This window comes from Schistocerca nitens, chromosome 2 (genome assembly GCF_023898315.1).
Source record: "Schistocerca nitens isolate TAMUIC-IGC-003100 chromosome 2, iqSchNite1.1, whole genome shotgun sequence".
Lineage (NCBI taxonomy): Eukaryota > Metazoa > Arthropoda > Insecta > Orthoptera > Acrididae > Schistocerca > Schistocerca nitens.
The window spans coordinates 76853506-76881483 of NC_064615.1; the positions used below are offsets into that span (position 1 = coordinate 76853506).

The following is a 27978-nucleotide window of genomic DNA, read 5'->3' on the forward strand; positions in this document are numbered from 1 at the left end:
GCAGACTTTCTCTTGCTTGTTTTGTAACTCCTTCTGCTGCTCGGCGACTTTAATGCACATCGTTCCCTTCGAGGCTCGCTCAGAACCTGTCTGAGAAGTGCCCTCTTGGCTGACCTTTTCAATCACCTTAAACACATCTGTCTTAACACGAAAGCACCCACGTTCCTTTCAGACTCCAGTCACACCTATTCCCATTTTTGACCTCTCCTTCTGCACTGCCCAGCTTGCTCATCATCTCGAGTTGTATGTTCTCTCTGACACGTTGCCGAATGACCATTTCCCATTTGCCAGCCAACTGATGACTCCTGCCCCACCTACGTGTACACCAAAATGGCAGCTTTCTAATGCTGATTGGTGGGTTTTCTCCTCCATGGCGACCTTCGACAAACAACATTTGCCTAGTTTCTTCTTCTTAACCGCACTGCTGTCTCCCAGTCCCTTGTTGAACTGAGGGGTGCCGCAATGCCATTCACGCACGGAGACGTGTTCTCCGATTTTTTAACCGTCATCCTACGTTCGCAAACTGCATTGAATTCACTGTAAACGGTTGCATGCGCAGTGTCCTCGCATTCTTCGGGATAGCAAAAAAAAAAAAAAACAAAAAAAAACTAGCTGCATTTCATTAATTAGTTCTTTTAATAGTTCCACTCCCTCTTCCTTTGTGTGTGACCATACTCCGACGGCTCTCTAGGGGCCAAGTCAATTCTCGTTTCCAGCCTGTCAGTAGCAGCCAATGTCATACTGGATCCTTTGCTATCTCCATCACCTCGGTGCCACCATTTTGCAGAGATTTCGAGCTCCTCCCACTATCAACCTTCCTTTCTCCATAGGAAACGAGTGGAGGAGACTTGTGTGATACTCTTCTTTTCTCAGATTAGTGAGTGCTACAATGCCGCCTTTACTATGAGGGAGCTAGATCACGCTCTCACTTCACTCCGATCCTCCACTCCAGGTCCAGACGATGTTCATATTCAGATGCTGCAGCACCTTTCTCTTGCGAGCAAGCACTTTTTCCTTCGTACTTACAACCACATGTGGGTTCTGCCTTTTCCAGGAAAACAGTGTGCCTCAGGGTTTAGCCCTAAAAGTCGTCCTCATTGCTATCGCCATTAAGTCTATAATGGCCTGTCTCCAGCTGCGCATCTCCGGCTCCCTTTTCGTTGATGATTTTGCCATCTATTGTAGCTCTCCATGGACCTGTCTCACTGAGCGGCATCTTCAGCGATCTCTCGATCGTATTTAACCATCTAGCATCGACAATGGTTTTCGCTTTTCCTCTGAGAAAACCGTTTGTATGAATTTCTGGCGGCGCATTTGGTTTTTTCTACCGTCTTTACATCTTGGGCCTTGCGATGCCACTACCCGAATTTACTGTATTATTATTATTAGACCGTGCGGCATCAGACTTCCAGAAAGTGGCTCTCGCGTGTAATAGGTTTGAATAAACACCCTATGGTGATCCAACGACTACACGGAATTTTTGGAATAGATAATGATAACGGCGCGTAAACGACTTATTTTTACGTCTATATTTAATTATTAGTAGCACTGATAATCTCTTTGAAGTGACTGAACAGGGAGCACTTAATTCTGTATGTTTGATATTGCCTAGCAGGAGGAAATTATTCATTTTAAACAGTACCACTACCTGAAATCGTTTCACAATACATAAACACACATGATAAACACTTGAACTTGTTTTATGTTAATGTAAAACTACACAAATTGTAATTACTGAATTTAATGTTATTGAGCTTGCATTGTGCTGAAGGTCCAATGTGTACTGTAGTGGCAGGAATTTCCTTGAAAGCTTAATTAACGAACAATATAGATCTGCTTGTCAATTCAATATAGTTACTGAAAACACTAATTGAGAATTACGTTGCTTGGACGGAACCTAGTAATTTTTGAAAAAAAAAAATGGCTCTGAGCACTATGGGACTCAACTGCTGAGGTCATTAGTCCCCTAGAACTTAGAACTAGTTAAACCTAACTAACCTAAGGACATCACAAACAGCCATGCCCGAGGCAGGATTCGAACCTGCGACCGTAGTGGTCTTGCGGTTCCAGACTGCAGCGCCTTTAACCGCACGGCCACTTCGGCCGGCGCGGTAATTTTTGACTATGGCTGTGTAGTGAAGACCCACCACATCGATCTGGATAGTAATTAAGGTGGCATAGTACCTGGCATCTTCCATCCGTTGCATGAAGCGGCGTCTGCTGGCAATTTCGGCGTTAATTCCGACTATTTTCTCTTGCAATATAGCTACGCCGATATTCACGCACCATAAATTTTCACTGATGTTGCAGCACATAGAAATGACTGGATATCAGGTAATAATGAGCTATTTCCTTTATATAATTGATTGCACTTGGGGAATGCAATTTAAACCACAAAATTATTATTGCCTCCAAACTTTACACACTCTAAAGAACTTGGTTTGACTATTACACAAACTGAATATAAATGTACTGGTAATGGCGTCGGTGTAACAACTAGTGTTCATAATAATACTCTTGTAACATTACTTCTAGTTCGTTGCTACCAAAGTGAGTTCACCAATAGACCTCATCAGTTATTGAGATCACAATACGCCGTTGGATGCGGCTACTGTTCCCTTCACACCTCGCTGTTGGCACAAGCAACTCGCCGCAATTAACACAGCATTGCACCGTGCACTGCCATGTACTCCAGAGCGGGAAACCGTACTATTTTGCCGCTCACAGTCCATCTCCGTCGAAATACTGCGTCTTACAAGCCTTAGTGTCCATTTAGCTTGTAGCCATAGGGTAAACGAAGTGCGTATCTGTTTTCAGCTCACTTCTAAATGGTCCGTTAGCAACGTTACCGTAGCACACACCGGCAGTCACTTTTACCCCACTTAACACTTGTTCTGCCTCAGAGCTACGCCAACTTACTTCTACCGTCAATATTACGCGCCAACCTATACACTGTTCTCATTCTCGGGGATTCACCCCCCCCCCCCCCCCCCCCACACACACACACCTAAACGTTATTTTACATTACGCCAAGTTCTTTATTTACAATTAAACATACCATAGCATTACAATGTTCAACTACAGTCATTTTTATATATTAAAGTAATATTACATTTATATTTTTACTACACGTAACAATATTATTTAGTTTAATTCTTTTGTTATTTTGCTGTCAGAGCGCAGCACAAGCCAGACACTGTGTCCAGCATAGTGTTCTTTAATTTAGCTGCCACCAGGCGGAAGCACTTCCGCTTTGCCATCGATTCTGGCCAACAGATGGCACAAGCGTCCACTTTCTCTACCGTTGCGCCTTGACTATGCTTGGCCTTCACTAAATGGCACGTTGTCACATTACAGCCTGTTGCTCTTCCGTTCGTTGAAACTTCGAAATTCCTGGAACTCATGCTCGATAGGAGACTTTCTTGGTCCTCCCATGTGACTTACCTAGCGACCCGCTATATTCATTCCCTCAGTCCTACGTGTCATCGTTGGTACTTCCTGTGGGAGCAGATCAAACCACCCTCCTCCGTTTGTACTGGTTCCTTGTCTGTTCGAAACTATGCTATGGGTGTTTCGTTTATGCATATGCACACCGTCCCTCTTACGCCATCTCAATACTATCCATCACTGTGGCACTCGTATGGCCACTGGTGCCTTTTACACTATCCCCATTGGGGGTCTCTATGCAGAAGCTGCCAAACTACTACTGTCCTATCGCCGTGACTTTCTCCTCAGCCGATATGCATGCCGTTTGTCTGCCATGCCTGGCCACCCATCCTATAACTCCTTCATCGATGACTCCTTTGATCACCAATGTGTAGCGCATCCCTCTTGTCTGTTACCTCTTGGAGTGTGCTTTCGGCTCTTGGTCTGGCAGCTTAACCTCACTCTACATGCCACTTTCCCGATGGGTGTGAACACTACCTTGGCTTCGTGCGACAGCCTGTGTTTACCCAAGCCTTCATTCGCTCCATAAGGACACTACTCCAGCCTCTCTCTAGCGCCTTAAGTTTCACGACCTTCACACCGTACTTCGCGATAGAACCTTTGTGTACACTGATGGCTCTCGGACTGACTGTGGCGTCGGCTGTGCTTTCGTGATTGGCACCGACATTTTTCGGTATCGGCATCTGGACACTTCTCAGTATTTACAACAGAGTTCTTCGCCCTGTATCAGGCCACGAAGTACATCCGGAGTCATAGGCTTTTCATGTGCGTTACCTGCTCTGACTCTCTCACTGGGATCAAAGCCTCTGTGTCCCGTACACCGTTTATTCCTTAGTGCAAGTAGCCCAGGAAAGCTGTCGCTTGCTCTCTCTTGATGGAGCCACTGTGATATTTATTTGGGTTCCTGGTCATGTCGGTCTAACAGGAAACGAGGCCTCTGGGGCTGCTGCCAAGGCTGCAGTCCTTGTACCTCAGCCCACTGGTTCTTACATTCCCTCCGATGATCTCTGTATTGCCGTCTGTCAGCAGGTGGTGCCACTTTGGCATCACAACTGGTCCTCCTTCATGAGAACAAGCTCCCGCGTTATTAAATCACTCCCAGCGGCTTGGACTACATCATCTTGGCCGTCTCGTCGTGAGCAGATCATTTTACCTAGGCTGCGTATCGGGCACTGTCTTTTTAGCCATCGCCATTTGTTAAGTGGTGCTCCCCCACCGCTTTGTGCTCCTTACCATCAACATTGGATAGTCCGCCATTTCCTGACGGAATGCCCTATTTTTAACCACTTACGTTCTCATTTGTGTTTGCCATCTGAGTTACCAGCCGGTTTAGCGAACGCCTCGCGAGCTGTCGACCGCGATTTACTTTTTATCCGTCGTAGCAATATGGCGAATGACATTTAATCTTTAGTTCAGGACCTCCGTCTCTCTACGGTGTATTTTATAGATCGTTCTCCACGTACCTGTTTTAGCTGTCTTCTCTTTCGTCGATTGGGATTAATGTGTAGTCGTTTAACAACTCTCTTTGTCTTCGCACCCTAAAACAAAAAACAAAAAAAAATATGTCGTTACGCTGTTTAAATTCACACACAAATATAGAAGAGCTCTAAAGAAGATAATTTGCTGCATGAAGAGGCTTGCTGCGTGGATGCATAATGAATAACGATTGCTTACTGATAACTGTCTTTTCTTTTCAGATGTCTTGAACAACGATACTCGGATGGTACTGGTCAACGCTATCTACTTCAAAGGCGAGTGGTTGAAAAAGTTTGATAAACGTGGCACGTATCCTGTACCCTTCCGCTCAGCTGTAGGATCAGCGAAGAACGTAGATATGATGTCCCAAGTGGATGAATTCAAGTACACGGAGATAAGTGATTTAAACTGTCAAGTCCTTCTCCTTCCTTATAAGGTAATGTGTCTGAAAACAATAGTGACTGTTGATAACTAACTATCTGACAAACTAACATCAACACGAAGACAGATGAAAATAATTCAGTAGTAACAATATTGAATGACATTAAACTTTAAGGAAAAAGAAATGCAGAGTGTGAAGTTTATGCAGCCTGATTAGCAGCAGTAAAGTTAACGTGTTTCATGAACTCTTACTGGAGTTTTCGGTTTGTTTGGGGCTGTGTGTCATTGCAGGATGATGATATTGTCAGAGGGCTACTTTATTTTCATTCAGAGCGGTACACGCTAATGAGGAACAGACTAAGAGACAATCTATTAGAAGCGTGTGGCATGTCGTCATGCTAGCAGCAACTCGATGTAGTACTGGTGGCCTTTTGGGGCCCAAGACATTGCGATATCACGGTTTTTTTTTTTTTCGTCAGTCTCCAGAATATTTAATTATATAGCCCGCCACGACTTTTATCTCCCGTGTTAATCTTCATCTCGGAGGAGCACTTATGACCAACGTGCTTAATTGTTTCGGCATTGATGGCACGTTTCAGGAGCTGCGTACTCTTTATAATGAATGAAAGCACCGTCCCGATCACTACATCTTTGTTAGTGGTTACTGGTTTCGATCCGACTAGCAGAGAATCGGACTGCGTTAGCTTTATGGACACTCTTAACGACTACTAACAAATTGCACTTTGCAGCACCAGATGTGCAGATAATGTGCTAGTCACATCGATACCGGTAATTATTAGTAAAACACACAATGATCCAGACGGAATATTTTATTCATTATACTTGATTGTTTGTTGGATGAAGTCCTGTTTCTGTCAGGTCCCTACAGTTTTTGCTCTCTATGGCTCCCTCTAGTGGTATGGAAGCCATTCCCTGAAATGTTAACACAGGTCCTATTGTCCTGTTCCTTCTTCTAGCGAGTTATTTCCACATATATCTTTCCTCTCTGTTTCTGTGCCGGACCTTAATTCTCAGCATGCTCCTGTAACCCCACACCTCGTAAGTTAGATTCTCTTCTTTGCCAGTTTTCCCACAGCCCGACTGACTGACTTCCATTCAGTTAAGTGTTCCAGACGTACATCCTCAGAAAATTCTCACCCAAGTTATCTCGTAACTACGGACATGAATTCATGTTACCTAACTACGACATGTAGTCTGATTCCGTATATTCCCTTTGAGTTTTACTCTTCGCGATCACAACTTTTCTTTATTTCACGTATAATTAGGAGAGCTTAGAAGAATTAGGGAAGGAAATTGCCACATTTAGTAAAACAAAATCATAAAACTTGGATCCATACGGATGAGGATCACTGCGACTGTGATGAATAAAGCTTTCTTGAAGTTACTGCAATCGGTCGCCTTTTGTTTTGTTCCTCAATTTCTATTATCCTGTTAGCGGTGTCGAACCGTCTAGAGATTCATCGGATGGTACATATTTATTGATTGTTTCCCACAGTGTGGGAGGCATTTAGCTGTGGCAAGATGTCTAAACGAAACGTTTAAGCACTGAATATGGCGAGAATTATTCACATCATGAGATCGATTTTGTTGCATTACTTATAGTTATTAGTAACCGTTGGTTGTTTGTTAGTGCACACGATACTTTGGAAAACACAATGAACATTTTCCAGTGACGTTAATCTTAGTGAACTTCACACACTTACCCACAGATAAGAAGCTCCACATGGCCTAAAAGATGCGAATAAACGAAGACGTATAGTTAAACATATGTAAAAAGTAATGCTGTGATGTTTATTGTGTATTTCGTAAGTATTATTGATCAATGTTAATTAAAAGAAAGATAAAGGAAATGTCAAACGAAATTTAAGTGCTAAAATTGTTGATGTAATATCCTCCAAATTCATTTTTTAATAGATTTTATAAATCGCACATGTCAATTTTGCCATATTGTTACGTGTTATTTTTGCAACAGAGAAATAGATACATACTTACTGTCGTCAGTGTGTATTACAAGAGCTGAACAAAGAGATTCTGTGCTCTAAGATAAACTCTTTGACAGAACTTTAGTTATGCTCCTTGGTTTATTTACGTTATATAAAGCATGAGGAACGTGTAACCTGCGGAAAAGTGTGTGAATTGTAGTAAAATTTACGTTACTGGAAAGATTTCATTATATTTTCCAGAATACCGTGTGCACCAACAACCAACCAACGCATATTAGTAACTATAAGTAATGCAACAAAATCGATCCCATAATTTGAATAATTCTCGCCGCACTCAGTGCCTGCATGTTTTGTTCATATGTCTTACCACAGCTACACAACTCCTACACTGCTGCAAACAATCAATAAATGTGTACCATCTGATGACGTACCGCTAGGCGGTACAAAACCGGTAATGGGTTAATAAAAATTTAAGACAGATCAAAAGGTGACTGGTGCAGTAATTTCAAGAAACCTTTAATGAAAATCATATCTAACACTAAAGAACTTATAAAACATAGAAAGTGTTAACTGAGTTATAAAATTATAGGGTTTTCAGGGAGGAATTTAAGATACTGATTTATTCATATCTTAGAACGTAATATACATTCTTATTTACTTTATGAGATATAAATAATTTAAAATAGCGCTCTTCTTTAGATGAAAACGTTAGCCTACGTCAAATACAGCTGTGACTGGCGGTTCACGAACGCTGTCACAGATAGACGATTACAACATTTGCATATTGTGAAAGTTTTCAGTTTTTTGGGACATATAGAGCCTATTTTCTATTTGCCAGCTTATCTTCACCTGGTACTGCACTTTATATTTTAAGCTCATTAGTATGTTCATTGCATTCTACTGTTCCTGTAATTCTTCCTCAGTTTGTATCATTTTAGTTTTTATATTTTCTCGTGACAGTCAGATGAGCCTGACAATGCAGTGTATCGGTTTTGACCAGACAGTATCAGCTAAGACTAAAGGCATGTGCTGCAAGCGTTTTCAGCATTCGCCCGTAGAATGACGATCGCCACTGGCTGATCGAAACCAATACCCAGCACTGCGATATTCTCTTCCGATAGCGACTTAAAAACGGAACGTAATTAGTCAATCATGGATAGTATGGTATTTCTCGCTCACTTTCACTGAGCATAACAAAGTCATCCGATAAAACATTGCTCTTGCTCTTCTATTTTTACAGTTCACTCATTGACATTGTACATGTAACTTAAAGTGCGATCATAACGTAAACCTGAGGAGACTTTTGCCTCCACTGACGAATCGGTCGCTAGAATAACTGGTCACTTGCTGCTCAAAAATTCTCAAGTTACGCTCTCATGCAGACAGATGACACATATAACTCCACGCTTTGTACGAAGGCATTTCTTTCTAATGTTCTAATGATGCACTATGTCCAAACGCGCCAATAAGTGATAATTTTTGGACAGCAAGTGAACAGTTATTCTAGCTGTGGTATCATCCGAAGAACGAAGCATCATGACAAAGTTGGTACCACAAGCAAGCGCAGTCGCTGCCAGACGCAGCGATGAATGACAGACGTCGGCGTAGACACCGCCTCAAGAGGATTGATACGCCGTCTCTGATGAAGACCGTCTTGCGTCAGAACGGATTGGCGCTCAGCTCACTCTGAAATCATTGCCGAAGACAATAGCATCGTCTCACTACAGAGCCAGCAGCGTGAGAGTAGTATTAAACAGAACAATGCAGCGAAGTTTATAGTATATTGTGTATCGAGAGAACCTACTATTATTCTGAGCTGTATCAACTGATACGTCATAGCGTTCAGTGACATTAAAAAATACTCGTGACATTCCTATGGACATGTTTGGTTGGCTGGTTGATGTGGGGGAGGGTCCAACAGCGATGTCATTGGTCCCATCGGACTAGGGAAGGACGGGGAAGGGGGTCTGCCGTGCTCTTTCAAGGAACCATTCCGGCATTTGCCCGAAGCAATTTAGGGAAATCACGGAGAATGTAAATTAGGATGACGGGACGCGGCTTTGAACCGTCGTCCTCCCGAATGCCAGTCCCCTCGCCGCTACAGAGTGTCAGATTTATAGTCGCCAGCGCCTGTTAATGTATGTATACACAAAGTGACTCGATGAAGACGCTACAGACTTTCTAGGATGATGGAGAAAGATAAATATATGATTTTGAGGTAAGGGTCCCTGTACCGGAAACGAACGAGTCGAAGGTTATAAGCGAAAACGGTTCTGCTGCATCTGACAATGGAGTACATGTACTGTTGTCGCTAAGATTGTAGGGTAGACAACTTGTAGACTGGTAGTTTATAAAAAAGTAAGAAAAAATTTCTAGTAAACGTGGGTTCCAAAATGTATACCTTAAGAGCTATGAGCACTTTTTCTACATTTACATCTACTCCGCTAGTCACTAAGCGGTGTGTGGCGGAGGGCACTATTCACGCCAAAGTCATATTCCCTCCCCCCCCCCTCCCCCCCCTCCCCCCACCCCCCACGTTCCACTCGCGCGGATCGCGCGAGGGAAAAACGACTGTCTGAACGCCTCAGCACGAGCACTAATTTCCCTTATCTTTGGATGGTGACCATTGCACGATTTGAAAGTTGGTGGTAATAATATATGCTCTACATCCTCGGCGGAAATCGGATTTTGGAATTTAGTGAGCAGCCCCTTCCGTTTAGCGCGTCGTCGATCTACAAGTGTGTCCCACTTCAAACTTTGTATGAGGTCTGTAACGCTCACGCGATGACTAAATGTACCAGTCACGAATCTTGTCGCTCTTCTTTGGACCTTCTCAGTCTCTTGAATCAGACCCAACTGGTAAGTGTCCCATACAGACGAACAATACTCCAAGACTGGACGAACTAAAGTATTGTAAGCAGTTTACTTTGTTGAAGGACTGCATCGTTTCAGGATTCTACCAATAAACCGCAGTCTAGAGTTCACCTTACCGTTACTTGTGTAATCTGATCGTTCCATTTGAAATCATTTCGAGTAGTCACACCCAGATACTTGACAGATGTTACCGCTTCCAAACACTGGGCTTTTGTTTTGTACTCGTACATTAATGGGGATTTTCGCTTTCTTATACGCCGTAGGTTACATTCACTAATATTGAGAGATGACTGCCAGTCATTACACCACACATTTATATTTTGCAAGTCCTCATTGATTTATTCACAACTTACGTGTTTCACAGTATCGCAGACGAGCAAGTGCTCATAGCTCCTCACGTATGCGTTTTAGAGCGCACGTTTACTGGACATTTTTTCCTTGTTTACGTCCATTCTACCACCTCTACAAGTTTTCTACCCTACAGTCTAAGCAAAAATAATACCAGCACATATATTCCACCGTCAAAGGCATCAGAACGGTTTTCGCTTGCAACTTTCGACTCGTTTGTTTCCGGTGCAGGGACCCTTATCTCAGACTGATACATTTATCTTTCTCCGTCGTCCTCGACAGTCTATAGCATCATCACAAAATCACACTGTACATACGTACGTTTACAGGCGCTGGCGCCTTTAACTTTGACGCTCTATAGCTTTGCTGGATGACGTTTCCGGACATGGGCTCCTGTCTAAAACTTGATTTACTGAGTCCCCTCTACAATCTTTAGAAGAGTGTAACAGGAACTGTGAAACACCCAGTAAATGTATTATGTTACCCGTATTTGCCTTCAGCTAGAACCTATTTTTGTTGGTGAAGATTTCAAACACGTTGTTTTGTCTAAAGCTTTATCTTGGTCGATCATTGTTACGAAGGTATCTTGATTTTTCTTCAGTTTCGTCTCTATTATAAACTTCAGAACTACCTTCTAGAGCCTTTAGCATTATTAAAAACAAATTAATCACCGTCTAACAGATCCCCAGTTTTCGATTATTTCATATATTACTTCTGTGAGCAACTTGGATGTTGAGCTACTATACGATTGTTCTCTCATTTATCAGCCTTTAATAATTTCACGATGGTGCGGTTGTTATTCCTCCAAAAAACCTATGATATGACACTATTCTCATACGTTCCACACACTCTTAACTCGAATAGTCGTTCGGTTGTTTCTTCCTACAATGCAAAGATATTAGTCACTTCTGCCTCGATTGTTCTCAACACTTCCAAAGCTGTATCAAACTCTGACACTGATACTAGATAACTTAGGTCTGAAAAACATTCGTTTCCTCTTCTATCATTTAGGCAAATTTCGTCGTAGAGACCGTCAAATGAACGCCTCACACCTCACTGCTCTCCTCTGTACTTAACAGTGGAATTCATGACGGCTTTTACTTTCACTGAATGCATCTTTGACGTTCCTGTATACTGAACATGTCCTTCAGATGACCAGTTTCTTTTCGATTTCTTCACTCTTATCCTGCAGCCATTTCGCTTTATCGTCTCTACGGTTGCTTTTGGTTTGATTCCTTAGTGATTTGTATTGCTGTATTCCTTACTTTCCCTGAACTTTTTTATATTCTTTTTTCCATTATCGACTAAAGTTTATTTCCTGTTACACTTAGCAGTTACCTTTCTTGTACTTGACTGTTCAACTTCTGTGAGGTCCTTTTCTAGGGATACTCCCTTTAGAACTGAATTGCCTACTGAGACATTAATTCTTGCGTTACTTCCAGGCTCAGAACTTAAAGCACACGTGATCGTTCCTCAGAACTTTCATATTTCACTTCTGTGCATATTCTTTCTAACGACTCTCTTTAAAGGTCACCTCACTCTGAGTTCGTCTTTCAGTGATTTCGCAATCTCTCTCTCACCATGATGTAACTCAGCTGCTACCTTCCTGTCTCTTCTATGATTAATGTGACTCATAAAGCATGTGTTCGTTACTACTAAATGAAATTTAATGCAGAATGCAAGGAATCTCTCTCCCCTCTCATTTCTGCTACCAAATCCGTAGTCTCCCGAAAGCCTCTACTCTGTTTCTTCCCCTACTATAACTTTCCAGTCCCCCATGATTATCAATTTTCATCATCCTTTACATCCTGGGCTACTCTTTCAGTGTCTTCATATACTCTCTCAATTTTGATCACGATATTTACAAACGATTTGAAAGTCGTCAGAAATCTCCCGAAACTGTTCAAATTAGAAAAATCCTAAATCCATAAAATTGCAGTGAAGGCAGGAGGACCTGCAGAAAATCAATTCTTTGTGCAGGAGTTTGTAGTTGACTAACTAAATAAATTTAAAAGTAAGGGAGACATAAAAAATCCAAAGGAGAAATTTCTTCCTCTCCATCTCCCGCCCTAAAAATTTCTCATTTCCCAGAAAATGTTTCGGTAGCACGTGATAACGTTACCTTGCAGTTTTTTCTTCTATGTAATGGAACTCTATCGTCCCAGAAACCTGATGGTTGTTTCATTTCGTGGGAAACTGTTGCCCTGAAGTCTTATTCTGACCATTTTAGGCTAAAACTTAGGCCTACACATTTCATGCTTTTCTGATGAGATTGTGGTGCACATTTTTTTTTTTTTTAAAGGTGTTATGAAGAGCCCTAAAGCCGTCATAACATTCAGTTACACATCTGATTTCCACACTATTTTTTATATTTTTGATTTTGTGCGTTAAAAAGGTTTTATTTTGTTGTGCTTGAAAAGTAAATGCAATAATATCAAAACGGAGAATTGAGGACCTTAGGGAAAAGGATAGCGAGAAAAGTTTAAAAATGATAACAAATAATGTTCCAATGGATTTTATTAATTACATTACACAATTATAAATGTACATATACATAAGACGACGTAAAGTTTGGAGGCTCATGTAATAGTTTCGATAAGATGGTTTCGATAAAGTTTTGCTCTTCATCTTGCGTCAAACAGGAAATGAAAGTCTTTAGTTAATTTTTTCCCTAATTCAACTATATCATTAACAAGTCTTAAACAGGTCAATTTTATTTTCTTCTTAATTATGATAGTTTTCACACCATACGTTGAGATCAGTATTCAAAAATTCCATATCGTCTTCAAATCTCCTAATAAATACGCAGTTCGAAGACGAACTAAATACCAATGTTTTGGCCCAATAAATCAAGAACCTTTTTTAGGAGGTAGTTGTTACATGCCTACCGTCAGATTCATCTTTATTCCTTCCTACTACGAAATCTCATTTTTCTGCCATCATTAGTTGAAATTTCAACTTGTTTGGTTTCGAAAACCCTATATGGAAGTTTTATATAATACTTGTCTGATGATAGTCGGTGGTTTCTCCCATTTTTCAGTTAAAACTGTGTTTAGAATATCTTGTAAAATACTGGGGTGGCGCGCTAAGTACAGAAGTTTTTCTCTCAGAATTGCCTGAGCAAAGCCCAGATTCCTCTGACACGTCCAGTATTTACTGTTGTTGTCTCAGGATACATTGTCAGGAGTTTTTAGTGCCTCCAGTGTTAAATTGCTGGTAATAACACACTTACTTGAGTAAGCCACACACTACTTTCATGCCAAGTAAGACCTATCAACAAGTATTCATCCACATAAATAATTAATACTACTATCCTCTCTAACGTTTCTTATTTAACATGTTGTTGTTGTGGTCTTCAGTCCTGAGACTGGTTTGATGCAGCTCTCCATGCTACTCTATCCTGTGCAAGCTTCTTCATCTCCCAGTACCTACTGCTACCTACATCCTTCTGAATCTGCTTAGTGTATGCATCTCTTGGTCTCCCCCTACGATTTTTACCCTCCACGCTGCCCTCCAATACTAAATTGGTGATCCCTTGATGCCTCAGAACATGTCCTACCAACCGATCCCTTCTTCTGGTCAAGTTGTGCCACAAACTCCTCTTCTCCCCAATCCTGTTCAGTACCTCCTCATTAGTTATGTGATCTACCCATCTAATCTTCAGCATTCTTCTGTAGCACCACATTTCGAAAGCTTCTATTCTCTTCTTGTCCAAACTATTTATCGTCCATGTTTCACTTCCATACATGGCTACACTCCATACAAATACTTTCAGAAACGACTTCCTGACACTTAAATCTATACTCGATGTTAACAAATTTCTCTTCTTCAGAAACGCTTTCCTTGCCATTGCCAGTCTACATTTTATATCCTCTCTACTTCGACCATCATCAGTTATTTTGCTCCCCAAATAGCAAAACTCCTTTACTACTTTAAGTGTCTCATTTCCTAATCTAATACCCTCAACATCACCCGACTTAATTCGACTACATTCCATTATCCTCGTTTTGCTTTTGTTGATGTTCATCTTATATCCTCCCTTCAAGACACCATCCATTCCATTCAACTGCTCTTCCAAGTCCTTTGCTGTCTCTGACAGAATTACAATGTCATCGGCGAACCTCAAAGTTTTTATTTCTTCTCCATGGATTTTAATACCTACTCCGAATTTTTCTTTTGTTTCCTTTACTGCTTGCTCAATATACAGACTGAATAACATCGGGGAGAGGCTACAACCCTGTCTTACTCCCTTCCCAACCACTGCTTCCCTTTCATGTCCCTCGACTCTTATAACTGCCATCTGGTTTCTGTACAAATTGTAAATAGCCTTTCGCTCCCTGTATTTTACCCCCGCCACCTTTAGAATTTGAAAGAGAGTATTCCAGTCATCATTGTCAAAAGCTTTCTCTAAGTCTACAAATGCTAGAAACGTAGGTTTGCCTTTCCTTAATCTTTCTTCTAAGATAAGTCGTAAGGTCAGTATTGCCTCACGTGTCCCAGTATTTCTACGGAATCCAAACTGATCTTCCCCGAGGTCGGCTTCTACTAGTTTTTCCATTCGTCTGTAAAGAATTCGTGTTAGTATTTTGCAGCTGTGGCTTATTAAACTGATTGTTCGGTAATTCTCACATCTGTCAACACCTGCTTTCTTTGGGATTGGAATTATTATGTTCTTCTTGAAGTCTGAGGGTATTTCGCCTGTTTCATACATCTTGCTCACCAGATGGTAGAGTTTTGTCAGGACTGGCTCTCCCAAGGCCGTCAGTAGTTCCGATGGAATGTTGTCTACTCCGGGGGCCTTGTTTCGACTCAGGTCTTTCAGTGCTCTGTCAAACTCTTCACGCAGTATCGTATCTCCCATTTCATCTTCATCTACATCCTCTTCCATTTCCATAATATTGTCCTCAAGTACATCGCCCTTGTATAGACCCTCTATATACTCCTTCCACCTTTCTGCCTTCCCTTCTTTGCTTAGAACTGGGTTGCCATCTGAGCTCTTGATATTCATACAAGTGGTTCTCTTCTCTCCAAAGGTCTCTTTAATTTTCCTGTAGGCAGTATCTATCTTACCCCTAGTAAGATAAGCTTCTACATCCTTACATTTGTCTTCTAGCCATCCCTGCTTAGCCATTTTGCACTTCCTGTCGATCTCATTTTTGAGACGTTTGTATTCCTTTTTGCCTGCTTCATTTACTGCATTTTTATATTTTCTCCTTTCATCAATTAAATTCAATATTTCTTCTGTTACCCAAGGATTTCTACTAGCCCTCGTCTTTTTACCTACTTGATCCTCTGCTGCCTTCACTACTTCATCCCTCAAAGCTACCCATTCTTCTTCTACTGTATTTCTTTCCCCCATTCCTGTCAATTGTTCCCTTATGCTCTCCCTGAAACTCTGTACAACCTCTGGTTCTTTCAGTTTATCCAGGTCCCATCTCCTTAAATTCCCACCTTTTTGCAGTTTCTTCAGTTTTAATCTACAGGTCATAACCAATAGATTGTGGTCAGAGTCCACATCTGCCCCTGGAAATGTCTTACAATTTAAGACCTGGTTCCTAAATCTCTGTCTTACCATTATATAATCAATCTGATACCTTTTAGTATCTCCAGGGTTCTTCCATGTATACAACCTTCTATCATGATTCTTAAACCAAGTGTTAGCTATGATTAAATTGTGCTCTGTGCAAAATTCTACCAGGCGGCTTCCTCTTTCATTTCTTAGCCCCAATCCATATTCACCTACTACGTTTCCTTCTCTCCCTTTTCCTACACTCGAATTCCAGTCACCCATAACTATTAAATTTTCGTCTCCCTTCACAATCTGAATAATTTCTTTTATTTCATCATACATTTCTTCAATTTCTTCGTCGTCTGCAGAGCTAGTTGGCATATAAACTTGTACTACTGTAGTAGGTGTGGGCTTCGTATCTATTTTGGCCACAATAATGCGTTCACTAAGCTGTTTGTAGTAGCTTACCCGCGTTCCTATTTTCCTATTCATTATTAAACCTACTCCTGCATTACCCCTATTTGACTTTGTGTTTATAACCCTGTAGTCACCTGACCAGAAGTCTTGTTCCTCCTGCCACCGAACTTCACTAATTCCCACTATATCTAACTTTAACCTATCCATTTCCCTTTTCAAATTTTCTAACCTACCTGCCCGATTAAGGGACCTGACATTCCACGCTCCGATCCGTAGAACGCCAGTTTTCTTTCTCCTGATAACGACATCCTCTTGAGTAGTCCCCGCCCGGAGATCCGAATGGGGGACTATTTTACCTCCGGAATATTTTACCCAAGAGGACGCCATCATCATTTAATCATACAGTAAAGCTGCATGCCCTCGGGAAAAATTACGGCCGTAGTTTCCCCTTGCTTTCAGCCGTTCGCAGTACCAGCACAGCAAGGCCGTTTTGGTTATTGTTACAAGGCCAGATCAGTCAATCATCCAGACTGTTGCCCTTGCAACTACTGAAAAGGCTGCTGCCCCTCTTCAGGAACCACACGTTTGTCTGGCCTCTCAACAGATACCCCTCCGTTGTGGTTGTACCTACGGTACGGCTATCTGTATCGATGAGGCACGCAAGCCTCCCCACCAACGGCAAGGTCCATGGTTCATGGGTGTAATTTCCTGCACCAGAGAAAAAAATCGGATTTCTTGAATCAGTTTTTGAGAAGCTCAGTTCTTTTCGGTCGCAACATCTGTTTGTATAATGTCACCTCACTTACACATACGGTTAGATTCTGTGAGTCAAGTTCCCACCATGTTTGTTTCACAAATGGTTCACCTATATAGCAGTAAAGGTATATATTTGATTTGAGAGTTCCTGTGTATTATCAGCAAATGCTGAAACTTACGTTAACGTGAAGTCAGACAGTTCTAACCGAGACCCACTCATCGGAAACATTCATGATTGTTCTGAAAAATCTCGCAAAAACAGTGATACGTTAATGAAAGACATATTACACGCAACACTTAAAATTCATATTTTGGAGAATAAGTGGGGCACATTTATTAGAATCGTGTTATGGTAAACGTTCAACAACTGATTAAAAGTTTTACATATAAGTTCAGTGGTCAGCTTGGTCTAGGGATAGTGCCTTTAACTAACAGACAAAATGTCCTGGGTGCCGGGTTACATCCCAGCAATGGCGGTCGGTACCAATCAGCCGCGTTGTGTCACCGCCCTTATCAAAGAAGACGGAGTAGCGGACACATGTGGGGGCATCACCTTGCCCTTGGAGTGGGAAATTACCGCTAAGAGGCGGAGAAATCGGCAGCCATTAACGGCATTAGGACGCATAAAGCAGTAGAAAAGGCTGCATTAAGGAAACATGATGTGTATGCACGTTATACGTGGCCTGTAATTGCAAAAAGAGTCACGATGGTATCCCAATCGGCAGAACATCCCGGGTTAGTCCCCCTTTCGGATCTCCGGGCTGGGAAGTGGAAAAAAAAGTCAATTTAATTACAGTTTACTAACCGGGTCGTGGAATATCAGATTCCTGAATGTGGTAAGGCAGCTATAAAATTTGAAAAGGAAATGCAAAGAATCACTCCAGATATGGTAGGAGACGGTGATTTGTAAAAACAAGTAGTTTAGGGCATCTGATCAGTGAATACAGAATAATATCAAAAACAGCATGAAATGTAATGAGAGTAAGTAAGATTTGTCTTAAATAGGAGGATAGGGCAACATCAGCCCAGTCAGAAGACTGGTTACCTCCCCTCTCTCAATTAAAAAAAAAAATGGATTCCAGCCATTTGAAGATGAAGAAAATCTTCGAAGTTGGTAATAGTATTATACCCTCAAATTTTTTAAATGTGTCATTTATTTATTTGTTTAGTAGATATTATAAAACATGTAGACACAGAACCCGCAAAATGTAATACACTGACAACATGTGTCAGCCCGATATAGGAAAAGATAGAATACGACGTCAAACTGTAAGTAGACTGTTTAGGTTTTTATGTTGGTAAAGCCACGTAGCGCTCTGTATGAAAATCACTGACTGTGCTGTGTGCAGTCTGTGCCTGATTTGAATTGTTGGAGTATTTGCTACTGTAGTGTTGGGCAGTTGGATGTTAACAGCGCGTAGCGTTGCGCAGTTGGAGGTGAGCCGCCAGCAGTGGTGGATGTGGGGAGAGAGATGACAGTTTAGAGAGCGGACGATCTGGACGTGTGTCCGTCAGAAAAACGAAATTTTTAAGACTGGATGTCATGAACTGAGATTATATATATATATATATATATATATATAATGACTTTTGAACACTATTAAGGTAAATACATTGTTTGTTCTCTATCAAAATCTTTCATTTGCTAACTATGCCTATTCAGTAGTTAGTGCCTTCAGTAATTAGAATCCTTTATTTAGCGGGCGGTATTGGCGCTCGCTGTATTGTAGTAGTTCGAGTAGCGAAGATTTTGGTGGGGTAAGTGATTCATGAAAGGTATAGGTTATTGTTAGTCACGGCCATTCTTCTGTAGGGATTATTGAAAGTCAGATTGCGTTGCGCTAAAAATTTTGTGTGTCAGTTTAGTGATGATCAGAATAAGTAAAGAGAGAAATGTCCGAGTACGTTCAGTTTTGCTCAGCTGTTTGAAAATCAAATAACTTAAGAAGCTTACCAGCACAGTAATACTTAAATTTTTTTAAGGGGATGTATCAAAAACAATTGAAAATATTTATTACCTTAAAAGAAGGAATCTTCCAGCCAGCCGTTTTTTCACACACACGTCATTCACGAATTGAAAAGGGAAGTGTCATCTGAAGAATCCACCACCATGAAGCATAACGTAGCTTCCGGGGTATAGATGTAAATAAGTGTCTTTAGTGCGGTAATGCCATCAGCCGTCAATTCTGGAATGGTTGTTTTACTCTGATTGAAAATCCTCTTGTATGGCGACAGGAAAATACAGGGAGAAATTTAAATCGTGATATACTTCAAAGAATATCAAATCTGAAATGTAAAAGGTGGAATGAAAGTTACGTGAATGTGAAGTTAAATGTTAAAGTATTTCACCAAGAATTTTTTTCCTCTTAATTCAGAGTGCCTCTGAAAGTATCTAAGCTTTCAAGCTGTCCAGCTATGCCTATGTTTAAAAACTTTACTTGTACGTTGTAGGTAGGTAGGGCAACTTGTACGACGTAGGTTCGTACAGTCGGCGTAACGATCAAGTGGTAGCGATACGTAGCTTGTAGCCTTGGAACTCCGCACCGCTGCCGTTGCACGCCCCTCTCCTGAAAAACTTACTTATTTCTCATTGCAGACTTGCGTGGCCATGTGCACTCTAGGATGTATGAATATAGTCGTCTCAGTTTTGGGGGGATGAAATTATTAGTAAATTACAGTTTCAGTGCAGAGAGCCGCACAGGCGAATGTCTAACCGTGCGTGCATGAAACTTGAAGCGTAAGTTTCCAGAGTTGTTAAAATGATGAAATTACTCACCTTTGAATAGGTATATGTTTATACGATAGTTCTCTTTGACAAAAAAAAAAACAACTTGCATATTTTCCATCACACGATATTACGTCTCAGTGTTCAAGTAAACTTAATTCTCTAATTCCGTAGTGGCTGCCGCGCAACACTAAAATTAGATCCGCTCCGACATCACGTCCTTCTGTTCCAGTATCTCAAGCCATAGTAAAAAGTATTATTGATCCAGTGTTAAGGACGCGATATCAGCAAAGAATAGCATCGCCTACACCATTGGTTCCCAACCTGTTGATTATTTACAATAAAATGAAATTTTCTGAGAGGAAAAAACTAAACGATTCGATTCTGTTTCAGTCACGAACTCAATTATATTAAAAAGATCGTTACTGTTATCACAATTTTGTAAGAATCTAATGTGGATTATATAAGTTATCAATAATTACTTTTTCTCAAATAGTAGCATTAATGCAGTGACGTTACAGGTTCCTCACACAGTCCATCCACTACACACCTATGTTGTGCTTTGTACTGTACATCGCTGATGATAAAAGCGAGACATATATATAACAAATGCTAAATATCTCAAGAAAATGTCTTCTCCAAGTTGTAGGTATTACTTACAGTAGCCGTGAGGTTGCTTCATCACTCGCTTTGAAAGAGAGAAATGAATTGTCAGCACGATGCAGCAGTAACTGAATAAGGACTGCAATAGTTCTGTAGACGGTATTATTATTATTATCATTATTATTACTATTAGTAATTGTCGTCAGGCACAAAGCATTGACAGCCTGAAGTCCAGTTTCTGCCAGTTCAGTAGTAAGGAGCGCAGCAGTCGAGTGATTTACAAACAATAAGTACAGTGCACACATTTTAACTTGAATGATTTTAAATGGGGCTGCAGTTGCAGTGTGCAGGTCAAGCAAGTGCCGCAATGGAGAGGAATAATGCAGGGGAAGAATGTTTTGTAACTAGTGTATACCCTCATTGTGGATAGCTATATTTCTCATCTGAGAAGGAGTTGTGGGTAGCACAAATTTCTTCGTCATTCATTCTAAAACACACACACACACAAACTAAGTATCATTCATCTTTGGCCATAAAAATAAGTGCTCCAAGAAAAGTATTTCATTCCATAGATTAGTCACGTGATAAAGGGGGCAGGGGGCACTACCTAATGTCTGATTGCAATCAGGGGTTGGTTGGTTGGTTGGTTGGTTGGTTGGTTTGGGGAAGGAGACCAGACAGCGTGGTCATCGGTCTCATCGGATTAGGGAAGGATTGGGAAGGAAGTCGGCCGTGCCCTTTCAGAGGAACCATCCCGGCATTTGCCTGGAGTGATTTAGGGAAATCACGGAAAACCTAAATCAGGATGGCCGGACGCGGGATTGAACCGTCGTCTTCCCGAATGCGAGTCCAGTATCTAACCACTGCGCCACCCCGCTCGGTTAATCAGGGGTAATGATCTAAGAAAAGCTGGGAAGCACTGGCCTACACAGTGTTTATTCTCGCAGTCACTTCCTTACACTGCAGCAAATACTTTAATTCTAAAGCGCTCATAGCCCGGGTTTCGTTAACTACAGTCTGTGCCGTAAAACACTGCCAACACAGCTGACCTACACAATGTATCTCAAAATTAGCACATTTTTCACATCTTGTGTCAATTTGTTTCATTACAAACCTTAACGGCTCATGAAAGGCCAGTTCGTTGATAACACCAGAAAGAAACTGCCCCGCTCGTTCTGCCCTGTAGCTTCGCCTTGACCCATTGCGTGTCAATTTGTTTCATTACAAACCTTAACGGCTCATGAAAGGCCAGTTCGTTGATAACACCAGAAAGAAACTGCCCCGCTCGTTCTGCCCTGTAGCTTCGCCTTGACCCATTGCGTTAAAATATACTGATACCCCGGGTCTGATCTCAGCTTTCTTTTAGCCAGCGGTTCGAAAAATTAACATGAAGGTCACGTTCCGTCTGCGATTTCGCTGTCGCATGTGCTAGTGGGCGAACTGGTTTAATACGCCAGGCATATTCGTACTCACAAGGGAAGGCCGCCAATTGTGAAATTCAGATTCGATTCATACTGCGCATAATAAAAGCTCATGGCAAGAGGTGTAATGTGGCAAAGCACCAAGATGCACTTCTCAGCCGTTGTCGAGAAAATCGACAGTTAAAAGAAACCGTTGCCGTAAAAAACTCTCTACGATTAATAATGTTCTACAGCGTCGTGGTGCAGCGGTAAGAGCTCGGGTTCGTAATCCTAAGGTCGCCGGATCGAATCTCGCGCCATGCAACCTTATTTTTTTTAGTATTTGTTTTCTGTAACTCAAATATATATATATATATATATATATATATATATATATAATTCCTGGCAATCAGTTGCAACAATTCTGCATATAATAAGTTGTTGAAAGTCGTTTGTCGTGGAAAAACTGGCGACTTCGAACGTCATTATGTTTTCCGTAAACAAAGTTGTATTTCACAAATGTTATTAATTGTCTTCATAATGTGAATAGAGACCCCACGAACACAAATTTGCTGTGGCAGGTATGAAATATAAACTCCGTTACTCGCTCGTTACACTTGAAGAACAGACGTTGAATGGGCCGAAACGAGCCGCCGCATAACCAGCGTAGTTGCCTGCTAACTTCGAAAGAAGGTAGATGCGGTCCCTAGCGCAACTTATAATATCGTCGAAAATCGGTGCGGACGGGAGAGCTTTGGTACACCCTGTTAAACGGAAAAATGGAGGCGGTACAATTGGAGAGCCACCCGCCTTCACCAACATGCATAAGCAATTCATTAATAGTATATATATATATATATATATATATATATATATATATATATATATATATTGTGAAATTCAGATTCGATTCATACTGCGCATAATAAAAGCTCATGTATGAATTACAAAAAACTAATTATAAATTATAAAAAAAAATTGCATGGCGCGAGATTCGATCCGGCGACTTTAGGATTACGAACCCGAGCGCTTACCGCTGCACCACGACGCTGTAGAAAGTTATTACTCGTAGAGAGTATTTCACCGCAACGGTTTCATTTAACTGTCGATTTTCTCGACAACGGCTGAGAAGTGCATCTTGGTGTTTTGCCACATTACACCTCTGGCCATGAGCTTTTATTATGCGCAGTATGAATCGAATCTGAATTTCACAATTGGCGGCCTCCCCTTGTCAATTAGTTGCCATGAAGATGATGTTTTAGCTTCCACACTCACGTATCAGGCGTGATCCTTTTGCAGTTGTAGGCCCATGCGTTCTCCTAAGTCGTGATATATAGAGTGACAATTATTGAACTATGTAGAAAAAAACGTAAATTAGTTACAAACCACCGCGTGCACACACTTTATTCAACACGTAAAAGTCACTACAGATATTCGGATGCCTCCCATCATTGGCGATGATGTGGCACTGACGAATAGCGAAATTCTGCATGCCCCGCTGAAACGTCGGACCATCGATGTTGTCGATGACCTCCTGAATGGCTGTTTTCACCTCACCAATGGTTTTAGAGTTATCGCTGTACACCTTGTCTTTAGTATAGCCCAACAAAAAGGAGTCGTATGTGTTCAGATCCGGAGAATATGGCGGCCAATCGAGGACCATACCAGTGGCCTCTGAGTACCCCAGAGCCAGAATGTGGTCCCCAAAGTGCTTCTCCTAGTCATCAAACACTCTTCTGCTTCGATGGGACCGAGCTTCGTCTTGCACGAACCACATCTTGTCGAAATCAGGGTCACTTTGGATAATGGGGATGAAATCATCTCCCAAAACCTTCACCTACCATTCGGAAGCCACCGTGCCGACAAGGAATTTCGCACCAATTATTCCGTGACTGGATATTGCACACCACAAAGTCATCCGTTGAGGGTGAAGAGACTTGTCGATCGCAAAATGCGGATTCTCAGTCCCCCAAATGCCCCAATTTTGCTTATTGACGATCCCATCCAAACGGAAGCGGGCTTCGTCGCTAAACCAAATCATAATGCCCATCATGCCCCGCGACCAACCGTGCAGTTTGAACGTCGAACCGCAAACCGTTCAGAAGTTATGACGACTTTATTTCATATAGTTCAATAACTGTACCCTGTAAATCATACCAGCAAATAATCTTGGAAGCTAGTATTTTACTTCATCTGCGAACAATGGAACAAGCTGGAATTTTTCGATTATGAAAATCTTTGCTACAGGTCAGAGAAACATTACCTGATGGAAACCCGCACCCCAGAATTCATCCGTTTAGCTTCGCACATATTTCCTAATATAAGGCCCTTCCAAGGGACGCTAATGAGCACGAGTGCGGTTTTATGTTTACATGTGTTCAGTCGCATTTACACTACAGTGTACAGTGCTACTGTACTCCGACGCAGCTTTCCTTCTTATTTTCGATGCAAGTATTTAGTTTTTCACTGTATACCATCAGGGATTACAAGTCGTACTTTCTATCAGACTTCATGATTTCCATTTTACAAGGAAGACGTAGAGGTACATTTACTTGGTAGCTAAAATTAGTAGATGAGTGTATTTACATTATAATATATAATATTGCAATAATTATTATATATATATATATATATATATATATATAAGATAAAGCAGAAATAAAATGGAAGTAGCATTGACGTTCTGGGTAACGTACTGAAACCGGAGATGTGTACAGGTCTTCAATGAGAAATAAACGAAAATTTTCCTTGTCTCGAAAGACGGCTAGTAGTCAATTTTTAGAACTTGAAATGAGTAACTTGTGGCACAAATTATTCCATAGTCTAGTGCTTGCTGTATTTAAGGACTTGAGGAAGACAATTGCGAGATGAGAGTAGACGAAATGATTTAGAGAGTGGGGGTCCAATGTTCCGTGAGTGTTGCTCGTGGAGAAATAAAATTTGTGATTACAGATATCTAAAACATACTGTTGGATTAACATAATTTGTGCATTTTCAGAATTTGGTTTCAACTTTTCTCTGTGATTGTTTTGGTCTCTACCCAGTTTCACTGATGTGTGTTTGAGTCATGTCACAATTACTACTACATGTCTTGACTGCTAATAATTTCAACAACATTTGAGAGAACTTAAGAACGGCTAATAACATTGATTGATAAACCTATCTTGGAAATGTGCCGAATAAATTGTGCCTCACGTTTCTTTCCATGTTTGTTACGACAGGGAGAGAGACTCAGCATGATGATTTTTCTACCTAGAGAAGTAGATGGCTTGGCAAGCCTTGAAGAGAAACTTGCCAGCTTCAGTCTCCAAGACACTGTCAACAACTTGCATGAGAGTAATGTGCACGTGTATTTACCTAAATTCAAAATGGAGTACTCAAAACAACTTAACGACGCGCTAACGACAGTAAGTATATCCGAGTGACGTGTGTCAATTGTATGTCTATTTTCAGTTTTAAAAGTTTCTAAGTACCGTATCTTTAAACAAATGCATCGCGATACCCACCGTAACATTGACCGTAAATGAAATTGTAACAATATAGTGAGAGGCAAGCTATTTGAATGTTTAGTGACGTGTCACAACTGTTTACTATAGACTGCATGCGCTTGAAACCAGTTTCAAGTCTAGATCCAACTCATTGATTACACTTGTTCTATTTGGAGTCATATGTTTTATATACTGCACACTACCATACGACAGACTTAATACCAACTCACAATTCTATAATACCCGAGCTGCTATTTTTTAACATTTTGATCGTGATTGTGTTATTAACTGTTTGTTTACTGAACAAGACTCATTTATTCATCTCTGAAATACGTCCCAGGAAGCATACAAAACAAAAAAATGCGAACTGTGAAACGTTTCTGTTAGGCTGCACAAAGCTTTTGTCACAAGTCGTAGCAAGGTAAAATTAGGATCGCCAATCCAAAACGAAAACGTAGAAAACAAGGAAATTGTAATATTTAAACCCAACATTAAAGTAAGTAATTAATTTCTTCAGTAACTGATCCTTGACAAATCTCTTTCAAGGAAACGTGTCTCCACCAAAGCGCTGAATTTTCATTTCATTATAGGATACTAATTGATAAGGAAACCACTCCCTGTCTTTAACGATTACAGAAATACACAGGATGCATCTGAATAAAGCAACAACGAAATATATCATGCAAGTTACCCTGACGACCTACTTACGCTACATAGACGTTCCATTTTCACAACTAAATATAAATGAAAATACATTTGTTACACTTACGAAACAATATTTTCTGAACAGAATTAAACACTTACTTGAAATGTCAGTTGAATAGTGGTACCAAACTAAAATTATTTTCAAACTGACATTTATCTTATGAATTTGAAGTCCTATTCCGATATTGTGCAGTAGCTTAATATGAAATATTTTGCTTTATTCATTCGATAAACTTTTTCCCTGGCAAATATCTGACGCTCTTGGCTAAAGAAATTTATAATTATGACATTAAGGTATATTTTAGGTAACGGATGAGAATCCTATCACATATAACACGATTTGGGTCAATAACTATCTGGCTACTCACGTAAATTAAACTTGGTCCATATGTTTAAAAATGAACACAGAATAAAGACAGACTCCTACAGTTTTACAATAGTAAACAAGAAAAAAAATGGAGAGAGAGAGAGAGAAGAGTAGCGACGATGCGAAGCCATGCTTCGACGTTGAATAGTAATACGTAAACATAGCCTCAGCGTTTACGTAGCTCACACGCGGCACTTCTTCCCATTTCCATTTGCCTTGGACTATACAGGGTGGGTCAACGGCCCCTACCATTGCCGTTTTATGCAACCCGTGCGAGATTTTCATATTCTCTCGCTCCCTACGAGCAGATTATTACTCCCACAAACAAAATTAACAACACGTTCTTGTAGGAAATGTAATGTAGTTCAGTTTTGTCCTGGTATGTGTTTTCGCTAGACACCGTAGTTTTCGAGTTATTGGGGAATAACGTACAAACATGACCTTTAAACCCACCCTCGCTCCCCACTTAGCTCCCATCGGTCAAGATTTCTAGTATCTTGTTCATGACACTTCCCCCTACCACCATACGAAAACTTGCGACAGCACGATACTTCTCACTTCTCCACTGATAAGTATTATTACGCCACCGGCATAGCAGAGCGTTTACAAACAAATTGACGTTTGTGTAAATTTTATCTAACAATTTTTGTGAATTTGAACAGCATAAAATAAACAATTTCAACATTTTATGCTTCAGGCCTTCTGTCAACGAAACTACTGTTCTTGTAAGAGTCAAGTTTGGATAGGATTGATCTACGTAATTAGTTGAGGCGTAACGTTTACAAAAGTCGGTTATCTTTCATTACCCACAGGGGCATTTGTGATTAATAATTTCACGAAATAGCCGCCTACCCTAAAGATGCAACAGCCCAATGAATAGAGACCAAAAAAGGTTGGATATTGGGAACGGTTCGCGTTCCCGGTAATTTTTGTTCAGTGGTAGGAAGGAGTGCCACTAGACATCCTGGTTAGTAAGGGATGTGTGTGGGGGTGGAGGTGCGTCACTTTTGTACGTTTGCCTTGAATAACTGGAAAACCATGGGCTCCAGCGAAAACTACACTACATTTCCAACAAAAATGGTTCATTTTTTCTGTAGACATAATGATCTGTGCGTAGCGAGTGAGACCATAAGAAAATCTCGCACGTGGTTTCTGAAAGCCAGAAGTAACATTACAGGTTGCACGAAATGAGAGTAGTAGCTGCAGCTGAATCAGTCTTTGTAATTGTGGTGTGCGTACTGTAAGACCTTCGGTACACACACCATCAGATTATCTGACTTGTCGCTCTAACGAAGTAGGTAAGTGTCAGCAATATGTCTCGTGGTCTTATCGTGGCGTGTTTATGTTCTGCCGTTAGGTCAGACGATAGAAATGCCACTTGCACGCTTAGAGTAGCAGATTGACGGCGACCAACTTTAAACAGAACTTGATTAATTTTCACACACATTCATTAAAAAAATAAAAATCATAAACCTTACTTAACTTGATTCTGGATGCTATTTACAATTGATAATCTGA

The 27978-nt window shown here is 40.9% G+C and overlaps 1 protein-coding gene across 2 annotated transcripts in view; it reads left to right on the forward strand.

Moving 5' to 3' along the window:
- LOC126235748 (leukocyte elastase inhibitor-like) overlaps positions 1 to 27978 on the forward strand; it is an 86078-nt gene that overhangs the window by 48659 nt on the left and 9441 nt on the right. For both annotated transcript variants that reach the window (XM_049944540.1, XM_049944539.1), the window contains exons 5-6: positions 5145 to 5359; positions 25122 to 25307. In XM_049944540.1, coding sequence (XP_049800497.1) covers positions 5145 to 5359; positions 25122 to 25307 — 401 coding nt within the window. The remainder of the gene's footprint in view (positions 1 to 5144; positions 5360 to 25121; positions 25308 to 27978) is intronic.